We start from the raw sequence: 21,250 nt of genomic DNA, 5'->3' as shown, positions 1-21,250 counted from the left end.
ACAAATGTTGTCCAGATTGTCATTGTGTTCATTTTTGACAAGGTGCGTTTCAGTATCTAGTGATATTATGCCCCTAATCTTATAGTACTTGATGTTGGCTTCAAATACCTCCCCTCACAAGTCAGGCTGACTCAGAAGAGTAGGTACTTAGAGGAACTTGACTAAAAGCTTTGTTCTAAAGTGCTGTTGGCAGAGTCTTAGTCCTTGTCATGTTCTTAAGCTATCTAGTTGAGGGCTGGAGATTTACATTTGGCTTTAACTAAAGTAACTACATCTTTTGTGGCTTCCTGTATCAGGATGTACATTCCCATGAATCTGTGTCTGCTGCCAAAAGCTTCCTCAATAGCAGTCTCAGAATGACGCTATGCTCTACTTTCATAAATTGTAGGACATTTTAAAAATATGTTTTACACTTACATTGAGTTCTTTTGCTTTTTTTCTTTTGCTCTTATAATCCATATTGGAAAGAAACTACAGAATAGTAGGATATACTTCAGATCCTATCATGAGTTTCTTAATTTGGAAAAAAAATAAATCTATCTTATGGTTCTTTCAAATGCCCTTGGGTTTGTGAAGTGCACTGAATGTGGGATTTTTCAATTCCTGATTGGAGTCTTTCATTAAGGCACTAACATTTTCATGCCAACTTAATATATAAACGTTTATGAGCTTAAACATAAAAGAGAAGGAGCATAATGTACCTTTAAAATATACCCAAAGTGTCAGCAAGATGGCTCAGCAAGTAGGAGCTTGCCAGCAATTCTGACAACCTGAGTTCGATTCCTGAGACCCACACAGTTAAAGGAGATAACCAGCTGGCAGAAATTGTCCTCTGACTTCCACTCATACCCACTCACCCACCTACCTACAACAACCCACAAAATAAATGTTCATAATTAAAAACAGTTTAAATATATCTTAAAATAGATGTAAACATTTAAATCTGCAGAACATTTGGAATGTAATGCTTGTTTACTGACATGCCAAGAAGATCTTTAGAAAAATGGTAAAAATACTCTGCTGTTCTCTTAAGTGCATGATATAAAATATTATCTTTTCTCTGGTAATAGCAGTAATTGAATCTTACAACTGAATAGTATCCTGAAGGTTTGTTTCCTATAGGTATTCATGGATGGAAGAATGAATGGATGGATGGATGCACATGTACTTTTTAAAATGTCTTTTTAGCAAACTTGTAAGTGTGAAATGCAGTGTGGACCATTTAGTTACAATTTTAGCCTGTGTTGACTAGTGTCCATTTTCAGCCTAGAGCCTCATATCTCTACCACAGAAAAGCTAGTTAGAAGGAAAATTAGGAAGCAAGGATCATACACGTATTTACTACATATGCACAGTAAGTTCCTGTGTATGTCGTGTGTGAGTGTCTTGTAATCAGCAGTGAGGTGACATGCTGCCTCAGAAAACAGCCTTGTACTTCTCATGACTAAGCAAATAAACAGTTGTTTTATAAGTGTCAGTGTCCATAACAACTGTCCCATGCACATTTCTCTTCATCTATTACTGTGTCCACTGACATTAGTGTCCCAGGGTAAACAATACAGTTTTTATATACAAGACATGCTTATCCTTTTTTAGGAGGCTGTCTATCCTCCTTATTGAAACCATTCCTTAATCTGATATACTTTTGTCTGTCCCTGTGATTTCTAACCTTGAACTTTGGTCAGAACTAAATTCCAGAAAAGCAGTTCATGCTCACTAAAAGAGTGAGAAGCACAGACCTGATTGTCAGGGTAGGTAAAATGGCCATTTAATTTTCTCCTGTTTGTGCTTGTCATGTTTTGAAGTTTTATATCCATAGGAGGAAATTTTAATCACTTGTACACAGTTAAATGACTTTGTGCATGTGTAATCAGCCACATTAGCACTACCCAGAACCCCAGCAGCCTTCATTCCTGCCTATAATACTATGTATGTCAGAGACACTATCCTGGCTTGGCTTTTATAATCATTGATGAGTTTTAAGAAAACTAAATGTTGGGGATGGGGGACAAGAAAAAGAAAACTAAACGTTAATTTCAGTTTCTAATTAAAACTAAATGTCAATTTTAATTTTTAATTTGTGAATACTTCTTTTTTCAAACCTCTGTCACCTATAAATTTTCTTGTCATAGATTCTGAACCAAAGCAACACAATTAAACAAAAAATATAAATCAATAATTTTGAGAAATGTTAAAGCATAATGTTAACATAAACTCCTCATATTTTAATATCAAGTGATAGATACTTATCCTCTGTGGTATTTTTCATACAAATCTCCTAGTACATCAGTAAACCTTAATAACTGGTTATAATTAGCATTTGAACCAGTTTCTATCCATATTATTTATTGCTTTAGTTATTTAGTGAAAACTGTCATATCCATATGTATTTGAGAGCACAGAACTTCTCTATAGGAAATAGTGCTTTGAATTTTGGGGGTGTTTTTCCTGTCATTGAATTGCCTGTCATCCAGGTATGGGTTTGATAAACTGACCCAACAGTGGAAGAGACTCCTGTCCTGTGTCAGCTTATCAAGTACACTGTGGACAGATGGGTTTGCATTGAGTACGGCCTCAGTCACTTTGAGTTCTGAATAGAGTCCATGAAGCTCATGTTCCATGAAACATAACCTCAGTATTTTCAGGTGATTTTAATGAACACCTGATAAAACTGAGGTATAGTGCCACCGAACTTAGAATTTCCCCAAATCTAGGAAAAAGAAACATATGCATAGGGTTACAGAATTGTAGCATCATTTGTTCACTTTAAAGGCAGAAGAGGAATTAATGAAATGTTCAAAAAGATAGTCCTTCAATTTTCATTCTTTCTGGTAAACAGTGTCAAGTTATGTTGTGAAAATAATTAAATTGTGAAATAAGAAAAAAAATTAATATATATATATATAATTGAATATAAATACGTATGTATACTTAGTTTGTATCATATCAAGCATTCTTCTGGAAATTTTTGCTTTTATCTAGATCTGTATTTTATCTAATTTCAGTTATTTTATTTGAAAATGCATCCAACAATGCACCAGAATCATTTGTACACTGTCCAGGTTCAAGTATGGTCATGTGAGAAAGAAAATTTATAAAGTTTATTCTTGTATTTAAAGTTTAATTCTGGTTCAGGTGAAAAGCCCATTCATAAGATGATATGGTTTAAAATGTTATAACATTTAGCTTCATTCATATCAAGCTAAGATAAAATGGTTGACCCTTTTCAATTTTGGATGTATTTGCCTGCTATATAGTACACAATATGAAAACACAGTTTTTTGTGGCTCATCCTGTTTTCTAAATGGCGTTGTACAGCTACAGTACCTCCTCGGTGTGGCTCCAGGGCTCTGCAGCAACTGCATGGGTAGCACAGTGGTCCCGGGCAGGAGGTGCTGTCCCTTCTGGTGGAAACTGCAGCATCCAGGAGCTTATTTTACAGGGGACTTCTTTTAAATGTGTCTGGTCACCTCGATCACTGTGTAAACCATTTCCTGCTGGTAGGATTAGAGGAAGGAAGCACCAGGGCAAAGCGTTTGATGTGTGATATACTGTAATTCCTTTCATGTGTTTGGTGGCTTTTCTATGATGATCAGTGTTCTGCTACCAATTGTGACCCTGGTGTGGTCCAGGTTATTAAAGTTCAAACATCTTTAATGTATAGGCTCTGTAACTATACCTAGCAGCATTATTGTAATTAAGGATACTGTTTTATTTTAAATAGCCACCTCTCATTTTTATTAAAACATTTATTTTTTTATAATTGAGTAATTTTCTTAGTGGCTGAAAGAGATGATTCTATGTTGGGGCTGTCAGTTCTTACTCCACTGGTGGTAATCACATACCTTTATGTCTCCTCAATTTATCTTTTAGATGTGAATTTTAAGTCAGCATTTTCCCCCATAGTTTGAGTATATAAAGTTGAAAATGAAATCTTGCTTTATAGTATGTGTGGATCACTGCTTCATGGTGTGTATGGATCACTGCCTGACAGTGTGTATGGATCACTACTTCACAGTGTGTGTGGATCACTGCCTCACGGTTTGTATGGATCACTGCCTGACAGTGTATATGGATCACTGCTTCACAGTGTGTATGGATCACTGCTTCACGGTGTGTATGGATCACTGCCTCACGGTGTGTATGGATCACTGCCTCATGGTTTGTATGGATCACTGCCTGACAGTATGTATGAATCACTGCTTCACAGTGTGTATGGATCACTGCTTCATGGTGTGTATGGATCACTGCTTCACGATGTGTGTGGATCACTGCTTCACAGTGTGTATGGATCACTGCCTCACGGTGTGTATGGATCAACTGTCTGACAGTGTGTATGGATTACTGCTTCACGGTGTGTATGGATTACTGCCTCACGGTGTGTATGGATCACTGCTTCACAGTGTGTATGGATCAACTGTCTGACAGTGTGTATGGATTACTGCTTCACGGTGTGTATGGATTACTGCCTCACGGTGTATATGGATCACTGCTTCACGGTGTGTATGGATTACTGCTTTTATTGCTGTTACAAAAGATCTGACCAAAAGCAATTTACTTTTAATGAAACTGTGGTGATTACATCCTTCTTTATTGTCAGATAACATATTAAAGAACATTTAGTGATGAGCTGTGTTGGATTTAGGATGGCTTATTTTGAGGCATAAATAGGAAGATTATTGATTATATAAAATTATCCTGAATTAAGCAATACTAATGCTCAATTGTAGACGGTGATTTAATGTTGTGATATCCATGGAGGGAAATTCTTTTTTTTTTTTATTCTTTGAGTCTTCCACACCATGCATCTCCATCCCACTCATTTCCCTGTCCTTTTGTATCTGCCCTCTGCCCTTGCAATCTCCCCCACAAAATAAAATAAAATAAAATTTAAGAGATACCAAAAAAGAGAGAAGGAAAAATCAATCTTGTCATGGAAGCTGTAGTGTGACATAGTGAGTCACACAGTAAACCCTTTTGTCCATCTGTCTTTACTTTCAGGTGTTCACTGCAAAGAGTCATTGGTCTGGTTGAAGGCCTCTGGTTTCTGCTATACTATGGATGCTGGGCCCTCCCTAGATCTCTCCTCTTGTTTATCCTGCTGTTGCCCTGTGTTGTGGATATCCTGAAGCTTTGGGTCTTCAGCCCAGCCTTTTCACATGTTTCAGCAAACCACAGATAGTGTGGATGTTGGGGTGGCCAACACATTACCCTGGTTCTGGGCCTGGGTATTTTCAGGGTTGGTCAGTCCACCAACTCTCTCCTGTCTTCGCCACCAGGGTGAGCTCTCTGCATTGCCCTGGCTAGTTCACCCCTTGCAGTGAAGAGCAAGGGCTGGAGCCAGTTCCTCTGCCTTTCTGTCCTCAGGGTCAGTTCTCCCACACCTAGACCTTCATGGCCAGCTCTGTTGTGTTGCTCAGGCATGGTGTAGGGGCCACTCTCCAGATGGAGTGTTGCAGCAGATGAGGGGCAGGGACAGCTCTCCTGTTCTTATGACTACAGAACCAGCTCTCCCACCTGCCTCAGGCATTGATGGACAGGGTTGTGGGGGAGGGCATCTCTCCCACACCTATGCCACCATGTGATAGATGAGTAATGGGGACAGCTCTTCCATGCTCACAACTTTAGGGCTGGCTCACCCACACCTCTGCCAGTGGGGTTGGCTCTATTGTGCTGGCCAGGCAAGATGCAGGGCCTACTCTCCAAAGTGTGGCAGCTGGTGGCAGTCAGGGGAGCTCTCCTGTTCTTGTGACCTCAGGGCCAACCATGAAGTGAAATTCTATGCAGCCATCAAGAATGATATATATATATATATATATATATATATATATATATATATATATACCATTTATTAACATAAAATGGGATGCAGGTGTTTAGTTATTCGATAATAGGGTCTTAACTGTATATGTATTATGATCTTGTCTTTTATTGTGTTTATGTGAATGGAAAATGGCCTGAGGGCTTTAAGAGTACAACTGGTAATTTATAACTGTTCCAAATCTTTTGGGTAGATTGGATTAAAGTGATTTTATGATATTATTTTGTATTTATTGATATTTTAATTGTTATATATAAAATATCATTATTCTATAGTCAGATTAAGCAATTGTTTAAAAAAATATTCAACTATTAAATGATGATGACTGGATTCCCATTAGTATTTTTTTTTTTTCAGAGCTGAGGACCAAACCCAGGGCCTTGTGCTTGCTAGGCAAGCACTCTACCACTGAGCTAAATCCCCAACCCCTCCCATTAGTATTTAACAAGTCCTGGTAGATGTGCTTATTTCTTATGAATTAATTCCTATAGCCCTTATGCCATCTGAACTGGGCAGTTGTGTTCCACAGTGCTGTAAAGAACATTCAGGCTGCAGCTTCAGTCTGCACAGCCTACCACCAGAACCTAAAGAATCTGTATGTGCTTTCCATCCCGTACTCTGTCATCAGTGTGCACCTGATCTGTAAAATGCCCTGGGGTCACCCATCCACAGACAAGGCGGCCTCCACAACCTCCCTCAACCAGTTATTCTCTACCTGTCCTCCCCTGAGAATTCGAATGCGTTTCTCTGTGCTGAGCTGAAGGAATCCTAAAAGTGCTTAGGATCCTCTAAGGCTGGAGATGAGATGATGATGGTAAAGAAAATACCTTTGCTCTTCTCTGCTGCATTATCTCATTAAGTTTTTTCCTTAATAAACAGAATAGCTAAATGACTAACGTATGTAAATTTAAGAATCTTAACTTCCGGTTCCTGTTCTTCATGACCAGTTTTGTGGTATTTGTGGGTTTGAAAATCCCCATAGATTATAAACACAATTTTATTTTTAAAGGAGTTGGATTGTTGCATGCCAAATCTAAATGTTTTTCCTTTCAATGTTTTTTAGTTTAAATCAGTTCTGGTCTGTGACCTTGATGGTACTGTCTTTATCTAGTTTAGTTTGAAGTCTTACAATTTTCAACCATCTACATAACACAATTTATTTCAATAACATATTATGCTTTTAAAACTTTTGTTTCTAAGAGTGTTTTGTATAGAACATAGGCAACAAGAATCTGAATTTATAGTCAAGGTGTAGCTTTGGACTGTGCTGTTTCAGATCTCTCTTGCCTAAAGTATCTGCGTCATAATCTGCATGTACCCCTGTGGTAATCTCCCTACAAGCACTTGAAGGCAGCTGGAAAGTGCAGTTATTAGTATCATCACTATCATTTTTCATGTGATTATGTATTTTTTTTCATCACAAACACATTAGAGTTTGATAGTAGAATTCATATGGAATGAAAGTATGTAATTAAAGAAAACAAAATTTAAATGATACAGAGAAGTGTGTTAATAAAATGAATACATTAAGATAGGAAAGGAATTGTCTTTATTAAAATGTTTTATTTGAATTTGGAACTCCTGGACTAGTACATTCCAGTTAATTCAGGTGTAATTTATCTTTATTAATGCCTCTGTTAGATTTTTTCTCAGTATAGAAGCTAGTTAGAAAGTTAACATATAAGAATGAGTATTTCTAAAGACTCGTAGTTGAGAACTCTGTAGTGATTTTAAATGCACACTGCAAGGAATGGGGAGGAGGAGAGGGGAACAGTATTCCTGAAGGCTAGCTGACCCATGGTAAATGAAACTGTCCCTGGGGGAGTCTAGCATTGCCTCCATGCTTCTTAGTGGTTCTTGTGAGGCAGAAGAGCGTCCTGCCCTGAGTCACTCATCCGAGAACTGTGTTGGTTTGTCTGACAATCCGCCATTTTTATCTCCTGCTGTATTTATTTTCCAGATTAATGTCATTCGTGGAGAATCGGTGATCAAATGTAGACACTGAATTTATTCAGTACACAAAAATTGTACTTGGATTTACATTCCTATTTTCTGGCTTGTTTAGCATTTTGTAGATCTCAAATTGAACTATAAGTGAATGAATTTTGCTACTTTACATTGAATTCCCAAGATATGCTTATTCAGCAATGAGCAGTAAATGGTTCAACATGAGCTGCTCCTTGTGTAAACATACAAAAGGCTTGCCTCAGACTAAATCAATTTAAAAAGGAAAACATTAAAGCTATGTTTCCTGTTATACACTTAAAGTCATCTGTGGTTCCTTATGATTACATTATTGACCAACTATTGCAGATTTGAGTTGACCCTCCTACACCACCTGCTGAATGGATCAAATGGTATGGGAGGAGAATTTCAGAAGGCCAAAGCAATTACAATTATAACTCCTACGAGGTAGCCGGTAAAGCAGCCTTCTGTGTTAAGGATAAGGAAGTTATGAGAATTGTACTTCTCCTTCTTTCCGGATTCACTGCTCACTTTCAAAGGCAGCAATAAGGACAGAACAAAGTTGGTAGAACTTTTTAGAAGCATATGCATTTGAGTCAAGAAAATCTGATTTATGTTTTCCATAGCAAATTTGTCTAGAAAATACTTAATTGGGAAAGGAAACAATACTATGAGGCTTTTTGCTGTAAGATATTTACATCATATTCTTAAGAAGGGTGTTATGAATTTTAGACATTCTAGTCCTTACTGATTTACTACTAGTAGTATATTTTCTTTGTAAAGAATTGAAAATATATTGTTGAGATGGTGTAAGATGAGTTGGACTTGTATTTTATAAGTCTAAAAATATCTGTACCGGTTGGCAGTGGCATACGCCTTTAATCCCAGCACTCGGGAGGCAGAGCCAGGCAAAATGGAGCCTGGTCTACAGAGTGAGATCCAGGGCAGGCACCAAAACTATACAAAGAAACCCTGTCTCAAAAAAACAAACAAACAAAAAAAGGCATCTACATTAAGTTTATTACAGAAAAAGTAAACCAAACTCAGTTTTTATATTTACTAGTTCCTTAAAATATAAAAATATAATCTTTATAGTGTTATACTTTTGTAGTTTCTAATATATATATGAAATTTTTACTTGGGATACTAAATTGAAAATATGTTTATGTGTCCTGATTTTGATATCTTAGGTGCTAAGATATTTAAGAAATTATTGAAGAAACTGTTTTACAAAAATACACATATTTTTTAATTGGTCTAAATTTTCCATAATAAACTTTTTCTTAGCCTTTGGAGTACAAAATTTGTTATGCTAACCAGCATGCTATTATGATGGTTTTAGGCTAATGGAAATGTGGTTTGAATTCATTAAGGACCAGTGTTTTCTCTGTTGTGTTGTTTGTTTGTTTGTGGTTTGGTTTTGGTTTTCCAAATTCTAGTGCACATTTGATACGGCTGCATCCCTTTGTGTCAGACACTAGTGCTTCACTTCTGTCTAATAGTTTACACGGAGGTTTAGGAGAGTTAAAGTAGGATGATTTCTTTCCCTTCATACCTACTAAAGATTTCATGATGTAACAACATCTGCACACATGCACACATGTGTATGTATGTGTTCTCGGTAATCATAATTAACCAGAAACCGAGGCTTTCTCTGGATAGCCTGTGTTGTGGAACAATCTTTTTGTACACTGTGAATATGTATTACTGTCATTGGTTAGCAGCTAATAACTAGGCAGGAAAAGTTGAGCGGCACTTGCAGACAAAAAGGGAGTGGAGTCACCTGGAGGGTGGGTTGTGAGATGAACATGCTGTGCTGAACAAATGTACCACCATGTGGTAGAGCGTAGATAAGAAATATGGGTTAATTTTAGTTGTAAGAGCTAGTTAGTAACAAGTCTAGCTATCAGCCAGGAATTTATAATTAATATCAAGTCTCTGTGTGGTTATTTGGGAGCTGGCCAGTAGTCCCAACTAAAAACTCCCACCTACAGCTATGGCATTCCATCATTTCTGTATTCTATTAGACAAGGTAAAATGACCATTGTGTGAAGTGAGCCCACCTTTTAGGCCAGGCCTCTTTATTCTCTACAGCTTCTTTTTCTCCTTTAAACTTTACCAAATAAGAAGTGGGTGGAACTCATTTGGTGCTTGATGCTCCTCTTGCCTATGGCCTTCCTTCTTTCGTGCCCATTCTCCACAGTAGCTTTTCGAGCCTTATGTTTGCTGGATCTGCTGTTGCCATACCTTTGGGCCTTGTTTGCCCTGTGTGAAATACTTCATTTGTATGAGAAGATGGGGCTCTTTGGCACTTCAGACCTAGATATTTCTTTTCTCTTTCCAGGGCTACCCAAGTCTGCTAGGAGGTCCTTGTGTGTTTCCAGCTGTGTTGTGCTCAATCTTTTTTTCTTTTCTCTTAATTGCTTCTAAATCCCCACTAGATGTGAGGGATTGGGTAATGGCAGGAACCCTGCCAGCAGCCTGGGACTACCACAAAAATCAGATACAATGCCCAATAACTATCTATTCAGGAACAAATGTAACATTGCTCCTTTGAGAAAATACTGTGTTGATAAGATGTGGTTTCATAGTCCCAAGACTAGAGATGGTGACGGATTTCGCTACTTGCCCACTCGCTACTTTATATCAGTAGTGATTGTGTTGTCCAGGTACTGAAATGGACCATTTTTACACACACACACACACACACACACACACACACACACACACACACACACAGAACTTGTACAAGGAAAATTAGTGTCCTGTTGAGTGGAAGAAGTGAGAGGATGGATGTTATTTAGTACTATGATGGGATGAAAAAGAAATACATTCCAGGAGAGTGATGACCAGGAGAGCGTTTCCTTTTGTTTGTGTTTCCTGCAGAAGTTGGAAGAGCTGACTCTGCAGGCCCGTTGTCTGTTTACTCAGTTCAGCATTGTAGCTATGTTGCCATTTCATTGCAAATATGTTATTTACTCTTTTTATCCTTTTCCCCTTTTTCTAGACATTCATCTATTGCAATTTGGCCTTGTTGATCATCTCGTACTATTTCCCTAATTTCTGCTTTTAAATCCCACTCTTTGTCAAGCCTGCTCTGCCGTTTTATGTGGCGTTGTTAGTTCTGAGCCTGTCTTCCCCAACAACACATGTGTGTAAACAGTGCGTTTTCCTCAAGTCGATCTCCACTGTATCCCATGCTGTTAGTGTGCAAGATGGGAGTTGTTTCTTTCTTAATATTTGGACCAAGGAGTAACTAACGTAGAAATGTCTTTTAAATTTCTAAACATAAACAGTTTTGCAGGTTCTCTTTAATAAAGCATTGAAGGTAATTTTATTGGCTCACAGAATACAGTCTGTATGATATTAATTGGTTGAAATGTGTTGAGGCAAGCTTTATGCTAGGTGAGAATCAGTTTTTATAAATATTGCTGTGCACTCGAGAAACATGTTTTCTAATTGTCAGATACTATGTTCCATAAATATCTATATTATCAAATGTAGTAATTTGATTTTTCTAATTTTCTATTTCCTTTCCTCCTGCTTATTTTTATTTATTTATTTATTTATTTATTTATTTATTTATTTATTTATTTATTTATTTTGGTTTTTCGAGACAGGGTTTCTCTGTGTAGCTTTGCGCCTTTCCTGGAACTCACTTGGTAGTCCAGGCTGGCCTCGAACTCACAGAGATCTGCCTGGCTCTGCCTCCCAAGTGCTGGGATTAAAGGTGTGCGCCACCACCGTCCGGCCTCCTCCTGCTTATTTTATGACTGAGAGAGAGAGTTTGAAGTTTTACACTAAAGTGTAGCTATTAAATAGAGCTATAACTGTGTTCTGTAATAACTACTTCTAACAGGTCTTTTGAACAAGTTTTTTGTCTAGTATCTGTTTTTCCATTTGCTGACTTTTAATCATTCTATTTTTAAATCTTTAGCTATGTCTCTTGGGCAAGACTATAACTACAGTATGTTAAACTTGTTCTTATGTTTTAGATGGAGTATGAATCAATTATATTTATCCTGATATTTATTGTTACCAGGAAAATCAGGTTCCTTCTCTGGGATTTTAGTCTCCTAAGAAAGAATTTAAAGATGCGCTCAAATGGGAACTTTCAGAGTTTGAAAAAACAACAGCACAGACAGACAACTGTCAGTCTCAGCAGACAGACAACTGTCAGTCCCTGCAGACAGACAGACAAGCTGTCAGTCCCTGCAGACAGACAGACAAGCTGTCAGTCCCAGCAGCTGCTGTCTGGAGAGAAATGACAGAGATGACAAGAACAGTTCGTGCTTTTTGAGTTTGGGGCAGAAAACACCACCGTGGTGAGCAGTGGAGGTTGCCAAGATGGAACATGGCAGGAGTCGGGGCTTCAGATAAATAATGAGGATCCCAGAGTGTCCGAGAAAGCACGCTTAGGCTTTTGAGCAGTATCTAAAAGAAAAGGGGAAATGACACTTTTCTGAAGTCAGAAATGTGGGCAGGCTTAAGCAGCCATGGTGAGGGTGGCGCTTCTGGGAAGGACAAGTGCATTATCTCATTAAGGGGTCATCATTTTGCCCGACTCCTTAGCATTGTTTTCAGGTGAGTTAGCTTTTCTGGGGTGTGGGCTCTTGCCAGTGGGTTGACAGGCCCTGTTGAATTCAGTCTTAAAGGAGGATACAATGTTGTTAGTATTCTAACTTTGGATAAAATCAGAATATCATGACTCTTTTCCCTTGGCTAGAGGTATGTTGTTCTTTTGATTGATCAAGAAGCTAAAGGAGGAGCGGTTGTAATGTTTTCTTTTCTGGTGTTTTCAGGGAAGCCAAACATGGGGTCCAAAGAAGGCTGTAAGCAAGGGATCCATCCTCCAAAGGCTGCTAATCCTCCTCCTAGCTCCCTAACATGATGTACATATCCTCCCAGTCTGTATATTACCACCCTGAAGCTCCCTAAGCTGTCTATGTATCCAAACCCCATTTTATCTATAAGTGGACTTTGTTTCTCTTTATTTTGTTCACTGTGCTATCACTAATGTTGTGCTATCTGAATTTTAAAATTTAAGTGATTCTGTTCTTAGTTGTAGTTTTGCATGACTTTTTAAAATTCTTTCTCTCTGCTGCATATTGAGGATGTGTGTATTTCTTATCTGCTAGTGCAATGTTCTTGAAGTCTTTGAGGCTCTGTTTCTGGTTTCTATTTCTGCTCTGTCCCACTCAAAAAACCTGAGCAGCATATGAGAGTTAGCGTTTGTACCTTTTTGTGTCTTGTTTTACTGAAACCCTCCTCATCTAGGAGAAATTCTTTAAATTGAAGTTCAGTTCAATTCAGGAAAATTTGTTTTTAATCTCCATCTGAGAACCCTGTCTGCCTCCCTGGGACAAGCCTCTTCAAATTTAAAGTTTTTGTATAATATATGAGTGTCAAATGTCCAAATGCTGGTCATGACCTTGCCTAACAATGCAATGGGGTTTTTAGGAAGGTATATGATTGGCCCTGGAAAGGGCTTTGAGGAGGGAGAATCTCTAAATTATGCTTGAAGTTTTGTCACATGCTAACTTTGCAGCTTGGCTGTTTTTCAGCTACTCTGACCTGTTTTTAAAAAGTGACCATAATAGAACCTGAATCACAACGTTAAAATCATATATGTAGAAGTACTTAGAAAAAGAGGATAGTGCTGTGAAACAATCATTATACTGGATAATTATGAATATTGTACACCTTTATTAAACAATGTATGGTAAATTGCTAATACTTTTATGCCTGTGATTAACCTAGTTTATTAACTAATATCTTTCATGTTGATTGTCAATTTAGGGCAAACATCGTTATGATACTCTATTAGTAAGCAAATAACTCTGGAATATCGTTTGCTTTTTTCATTGCTTCTCAGGAGAGCCTTGAACTTAGGAATTCTTCGAGATCCTGGATCAGAAATTGAAGATAGACAGTACCAAATAGACCTGCAGTCCATCAATATTGGTACTGCCCAGTGGGATCAACTCAAACCAGAGAGAGGGAGTGGCGCAGGAGGAGTGCTAACAGAGAGTGAAAGGAATTCTCAGAATCCAGCCCTGGAGTGGAATATGGCCAGCAGGTAGGAGAACACTGGGAAATGGCCTCCACTTTGTAATCTTGTTGTTAGGGCAGTTAGTAACCTTAACATACCCAACATAAATGCTTTTATAGTGTTTCTGCTTTTTGTTGTAAACATGAGATCCTTTTCGCAACTAGAGCTGGTTTGTTGTTGTTCTTGTAAATAACTCAAAATGATTATTCCTGGACTTCATAGATAATATAAATTAGGCACACATAAAGAGAGGAAATCCCATTATTTTAAATTTTGTAGGGAGCTCTCTGTCACTCTCAGTATGTTCTTGCTAAGCCAGGCCATTCCTGTTTTCCCGTTCAGATGGACTGGAGCTTTCTTAGCCTTAGGGGCTCAGACCTAAGGCCGCTCACCGCCTTTACCCCAGACGTCCTCTGCGGGTGCTCCAGGTCGACCGCTGTTTGATTCTGCACACTGTGTGTCCTCTCAGTGCTTCTCTGCCCTCCTCTGATTCATCCTTTGAGCATAATTGGTTTATAACATTTTTAATTATTTTTCAAAAGTTGATCGTCACTTCAAATGTTTGTCAGTGATGGCACAGAAGAAACCCTCTCATTACGCAACAGAAGATGGCTGATGATTTGATGAGGTTTCCTTTTTCCTGTTGTGGTAAAAGCACTTGTCTAGTTGGTGTCACTGATTTAGTTCCTCACACAAGTGAGAAAACATCCAGGATAGGGACAAGGCCTTTTCTTCACACCGCACTGCAGTTGGTGTTCATTCTGACTCGGTTTGCTGCCTTCCTTTCCATTTACGGCGTTTTAAAGCGCCCTGTGTCTCAGCACGCCCCTTCCAGAGCACATCGTGTTTCGTGTTTCTCACATTGGTCATTTTATGGAATTTGAGCTATTAGACTGTAATTATGGTGTCTCTCAGGATCTCAACCTTTCCTCCATAGTCACAGATTTTAATGTTTCTTCCTGTTGCTCTCTACTTAGCAGATCTCTTAATTCTTTCAAATTGACTTTCCTGAAATTCAATACTTATGTGTCACAGAACCAGATGATCCAATTTGCTTTTTTGGCAGATGCCATATAAAACTCTGCCCACTGGAAATTTCACAAAAGACATTAGTGCTCTCTAGACTATTCTAATTTTTTTTAAGATGTAGTGAGACTTGCATTTTATCTGCATTTTCACATGAGGTAAAACTTATGCCAATTTTCTGCTTTCAACTTTATCATTTTTATCATAAGGGAATAATAAGGTTGTACTTATGGAAAATATTAAATTAATTTTAAAGGAAATTTGGAGGTGTGGTTTCTAGTCAAACATAAACACAGTGATCTACTATTTCATAAAATGAAGACTAAAACTGCAGAGAGGTGCTCGGAACATCTGTGCCGTCAGAAGTTGTGTTTCTCGGGTGTTTTCTAATTTCATCTTCCATATCAGTACTGCTTCCTTTAACTCACTATCAATTGTGGGTGCCAAACAGAAATAATTGATCAAAGGTGAAAATGTATAAAGTAGAATTAAAACAGGCCAGACGCCGGCCAAGTTCTAGAAGTGTTGTTTCCATTGAGTGTCCAAGCTATTTCCTCATTTGTCTGATAAGGCTGATAATGATCTTTCCTTCTTACAGGATAGTTTTGAGGAAGCATTAGGTTTCAAATACAAAAGCTATTGAGTAGACAAAGAATGCTTTAATATACATATTATTATCCATAAACTCCAATGGATCTTCAAGCTTAAAGCAAAAAGAGTTAAGAGATGAGCACCATGGCGCACACCTATAATGCCAGCGCTTGGGAGGCAGAGGCAGGAGGATCACTGCAAACTCAAGGCCAGGCTCCTCTACAAAGGAAATTCCAAGCAAGTCAGAACTACAGAGGGAGACTCTGCTGGGGGGTAGGGAGGGCATAGAATGTACTGGTGAATCTAATGAGATTGGGAAGATGGCCGTTGTCAAGTGAAACATACAGTGTATTAAAAATAGGAAACAAAAATTATTACAAAAGTAGTAAGTTCATTGATGGTAACAAAAGAAATATAAAACTGTAAGAACAGATAGAATTACAAACAGAAAACAGTTCATTGAAAGGCCTAGGATGACACTGATAAGAAATTGCTTAAGTCTGTCTGAATTTCTCAGAAGTTCTTTTTTCTGACAGTGTTTTGAGATCTTACAGAACTGAAGGAGCTGACTATAAAGTCCTCAAATAGGCACTGTCAATCAAAACAGGGGTGAAATTTTGTTGTGCTGTTTATAGGACAGACTTAAACACGTTATCCTTGAAAAATATCAAGTGACTAGTAATTTTCTTTTTTAAACTCTTTGACTAACAATTCTTTGTCTTATCTTTTTAGCATTCGGCGACATCAAGAAAGGAGAGCAATTTTAACCCCTATCTTGACAGATTTTTCTGTCCGAATAACTGGAGCACCTGCCATCACTTTCACTAAAATAATCTCCCCAGAAAATCTGCAGACAGAGGTTAGAGCATAATATAGACTTCAATTTATTCTAAGTAATGGAGTGACTTCTCTGTATGTTATACAGTTTCACTGCGTCAGCCTATCTTACACCACAGTAGCTAATTAATAATGAGAATCCACATCCAAACTAATAAATGCTGAGTACCTTCTGCTGCCCATAGTAACCCGTCAGGCTACTCTTCATAACTGGATTTTTATAGGTGAGAAAACTGAGGTGCAGCTGCCATTGGCCACCTGGTCTGAAGGAATAATTCTGTGGTGTTTGTGTTTACTAAGCGAGCATTTCAGGTCCATTAAGTGGGCTAGGAACTGCAGTAAGTTCAGGTAACTGTGCATCTATTAGCTTGCAATCCAGTGTTAAGTGAAAATAGTTTTGTATATTAATTTAAAATTATAGAACCTTAGATTCCTTCTCTAACTTTTTGGAAGGTAATTTTTTATAAACTCCTTTGAGGTTTATAATATTCTAGTTTGGTTTCTTTTTAAATTAATTAAATTTTTATTTAATGTTTTCATATAATAAATTTTAATCATATTCTGTTCTCTCCCCCAACTCATTCCAGATCCTCCCTAGCTCTCTGTCCACCCAATTCATGGTCAATCTGTCTGTCTATCCGTCCATGTCCTCCCTCCCTCCCTCCCTGTTTCTCTTTCTCTCAAGAATAAAACAGAGGCTGGGCATAATGGCACACGCCTTTAATCCCAGCACTTGGGAGGGAGAGGCAGGTGGATCTCTGTGAGTTCAAGGCCAGCCTGGTCTACAGAGTGAGTTCCAGTATAGCCAGGGATATACAGAGAAACGCTATCTCGGAAAAAAACTACAAACCAGACCCAATGTTTAATTTTTGTGAACCAAATATAAACAGGAAGTTAAACAGTTCTGTACTGTGTTCGAGACAGAGAAACAGTCTCAAAAACAAAAATAACAAAAAAGAAGCAAACTAAAAAACCACCAATAGACAAAAAATAACAAACAGAAAGACACACACACACACACACACACACACACACACACACACACACGACGGGAAGGGAGGAGGAACAGTGGGCGGTATGTAAAATGAAAAGAAAACTTTAAATAAACAAGTAAACCTTAAAAAAAAAAAACACGAAGTCCATTTTGTTTTGGCCAACTACTCCTGAGTGTGGAGCTAGGCCTGGCCTGTGACTCTTAACACCGAGTGATGCTCCACTGGAGAACACCCCCTTTCCCTTTCCCTACAGGAATCAGGTGAACATAGCTTTTTGGTGAAGGGCAGGACCGTGTCTACTTCCCCGTCTCTGTGCTGGTTCCATCTGGTTTGAGCTTGTGCAGGTCCTGTGGGTGCTGTCACAGGCTCTGTGGCCTATGAGAGTCAGTCCTGTTGTGTTGGAAGATCTACCACCTCTGGCTCTTACAGTCTTCCTGCCTCTTCTTCCATATAGAGAGGTTTGATTCAGCCATTCTGTTTGGTGCTGAGATCTCAAAAGTCTTTGCCTCTCTATACAGTGTCTAGTTGTGGGTCCCTGTGTTAATTACTATCTTGAAGAAGCAGCTTCTCTGAGGAGGGTAGAGTGCTACTGTGACGGAGTCCCACTTTATTATTGCAGCTGTGGGTTCCTGGTAGAGTGATTATGGGTGTAGTCACAAAAGAATGGAGATGCTCTGGAAGGAAATGTTGAAAGAGGAAGAACTAGGGGCCGTAGGACCACACCAAGAGGCTACGTTCCTATGGGATGGAGGTGGGCCGGGAAGAGGAGCTAGTTTGGTTTTTTTAGAGCCCCCAAAGGTGTATAAGGACTTCGTCTTACGGTTGGTTTCTTAGTAACACAGCTGGTTGAGACATTGCACAATACCTTAGGAGGTGCTTTTCCCCCAAACTGTCATTGCTATGAAAATATGAGCAAAGATTCACACATTTGAACACATCAGAGAACTGGTTAACTTCCTGTTTATATTTGGTTCACAAAAATTAAATATTGCGTCTGGTTTGTACCTTCCTCATAGAGGAAGCCATGAGATAGGCCCCCAAAACTACCATCAAAATAAAAGAAGAGCAAATAACCAACAACAAGAAGAAACAAAAGAAAATGGACAAGAAACAAAACAAAACAAAACACAGATCACTTTTTTCCTGGAAATAATTCCTTTCTTGTAGTCTTAAGAACTTACTATCACAAAGTTAAGAAATGAAAATAAAAATATATAAAAATGTAAATACAATTCTATCCCAGCTTAATTAACTGATAATTTGATTTGAAGGCCTTAGTAATAATTCCTCCTTCCCAGGGAATGGGACTGGAAGGGGAGCAGGACTGGAGCTTTGTGCCTGGCTGGCATTGGGAGCGTTGCAGGCCTTAGCTGCAGTGCTCACTTCCCTTCTTCCTCTCAGCTCCTGGACTTTTCTTAGCTGTCCCCTATAAGTGCCCCAGTTCAGCTCCAGTTGTTCTGGAAGTCATTACAGGACAAATGAGAGTGGAAATTATTCTTGCCATTGTGTTGCTAAGCTCCTCATCCTACCCACTGCATTTCACGCAATTCAGCACTAGGACAGGATTGCTCATCCTCTAGTTATAGGTCATGTGTCACTAACACAACTTTATTTCTGTAGAAATTTTTATTCCTTTAAGACATGTTACAATGACAAGACAATTTTTTAAAAGGTACCTCCAAATTATTGTCCTTTCTTTTTTCATCATGACTTGAGTAAGAAAATAAGAATTCAAGTATAATAAACTAATACAGGAAATTTGTGAAGGAGAGTTTATTTAACCCCCCAAAAAATCATGCCAAACATGCTGTTCTTTATGACTTTATTTAAAGCAGCTCCAAACTGTCTGGTGTGTATTTCAACCAACCATAGTGTCCTTAAGTCTATTCTTTGCATAACATTAGCAAGGAGATCTGCTGGACATTTGCAGACATTTGAACACTGTCCACATGTGCCTCATGACAAGAGGCAGGACTTGTGCTTATTAACTGAAGCTTCTGGATTGTTTTTGTTTTGTTTGCCTCCTCTGAGTGGCTTCTAATGATAAATGTTCCAGGGACAAGTTATGAAGAACAGCACCAATTAACTGGTGGTCATCTACCTAGTGCTGCCAAGGTCTTAGCAGTTTAAAGAAGAGAAATTAGTATAGCTGTCTTGGAGTCAGCCCTTTTCTTTGTTATAAATCATTTCCTGTGGTCTTTGGCGAATGTTCGTCCTGTGGTGTTTCTAATTTTAACTGCTTACCTTTAGTGGCCTGTTTTCATCTGTCTGCTCCAAGAGCCTGTTGGCCTTCAAGGCAACTATAATCTTGGCAGTATTCTTAAGGTCCCAGCACTCTGATGTAGAGCTTGCTATGTAAAAGATTCTCGTTAGCTGTTTGTACATTTGAATTGATGAACAAGATCTTAATACAGAATTGCACCATTAATTACATATAAAACAATGGCAGTAGTTTGAAGTGTGGGGAAAAAATAAATGGACATGAAAAGGTAAAAAAAAAATTCCCATTGTTTCCTGACTTACGTATATAGCACACAGCCCAACAGACAGTACACCCTTATAAGTACTTGTTAAATTGATCCATTACACTATGTTAGTGGCTATGCTTGTTAGTTTTGCTTTTCTCATTAATATGTATACTTGAGTCCCTAGAGAGTTAGAAAGTAATAAGCATCCAATAGCAATGATAAGCTATTTGAAGACTATCATTTTATATTTTTCAATTAAACCTATTTTCCCCTCTTTAGGAGATTTTAGTGTGTGGCCATTCCTTGGAAGTGAACATAACCACAAACCTGGACTTCTTCCTAAGTGTGGCTCAAGTTCAGCTCTTACATCAGTTAATAGTAGCAAATATGACTGGATTGGAGCCATCAAACAAGGCCACAGAGGTAACTGTTACCTGGTGTTGATTCTACTTTCTTCATTTTTGACAACTTTACAAAGGAAAACTTAATTAACTAAATGCTTTCTGTTAACTACTCTGCATTAACTTTTTTCAAAATATGGTCATAAATCACTTTAGATTGATAGTTTTTAATATATTTTTTTAATTTGTTTAGTCTCTTTTCCTCTTATCATGCAACATCAACAAATTACTGTGGACTGACGTCAGAAAATCTTTTGTTAAGATATGAGAAACCTGGTGCAATTTTTATATACTCAGATATATTCTGGGCGGGGGCTCTTTTATGTGAACTTTGTAAGCATTCTACAGGAGTATCTTCCAAGAAATAATACCTAAAGCATTCACTTCATTTGCTTGGTGATGAATGGCCATGATCATAGGCTGAATGCCTGCTTAGAATTTCCGTTTTGTTCTGGTGTTGATTCATTAGAAGCCTAAAAATGCCTTCCCTAGAGTAAAATGCTCACAGAAGAGTTAGAGTGTACCTCGTTAGATGTGCCCAGAAAGCTTGTTTGTTTCCATGCCTCATTAGTCATATCTGTACAGGAGAATGGATCTTCCGTGCAAACTCTCAATATGGGGAAAGAGGTGTTTCTGTTCCTCCAGTGAGTGACACAGAATGCATCTGAAGTACCCCTTGGTGAAGAAGGTGCATGCACTGTGGCCTCATTTTATAGACATTTATTCACAGATCTTCAGGCATATTCTAATAATCTTGAAAGAAGATGCGGTCTTCCCACCCATTATATAGGTGAGGCCTTGGGATCATAAGGTGTAACTAACATGCCTAAAATAGATCCTGAGTTAAGAAATGCTGCATGGCAGAGTTGAAGTTCAGCCTTTCAAATCAGTTCACTTTCTGTCTCCCAGAAATTGTGTAATTCTCCTCATGGTCTTTATTTTAAAACAAACAAACAAACAAACAAAAGTTAAGTATGATAAAGCTTATGTTTGTAAATGGAGTTCTCTAACCTGATCATCTTTTACCTCTTATAATTTATTTAGGAATTGATTATCTTATAAACAACAACACTACAACAATTTTTCTTAATTCC

The 21,250-nt window shown here is 38.2% G+C and overlaps 1 protein-coding gene across 1 annotated transcript in view; it reads left to right on the top strand.

Moving 5' to 3' along the window:
• Vps13b (vacuolar protein sorting 13 homolog B) overlaps positions 1-21,250 on the top strand; it is a 601,468-nt gene that overhangs the window by 325,372 nt on the left and 254,846 nt on the right. The window contains exons 31-33 of the mRNA XM_059247261.1: positions 13,662-13,865; positions 16,188-16,314; positions 20,035-20,178. Of these exons, the coding sequence (XP_059103244.1) occupies positions 13,662-13,865; positions 16,188-16,314; positions 20,035-20,178 (475 nt within the window). The remainder of the gene's footprint in view (positions 1-13,661; positions 13,866-16,187; positions 16,315-20,034; positions 20,179-21,250) is intronic.

The sequence above is a fragment of the Peromyscus eremicus genome, chromosome 20 (genome assembly GCF_949786415.1).
Source record: "Peromyscus eremicus chromosome 20, PerEre_H2_v1, whole genome shotgun sequence".
Lineage (NCBI taxonomy): Eukaryota > Metazoa > Chordata > Mammalia > Rodentia > Cricetidae > Peromyscus > Peromyscus eremicus.
The sequence above is the reverse complement of the archived record's forward strand: the minus strand, read 5'-3'. Positions and strand labels throughout refer to the sequence as shown.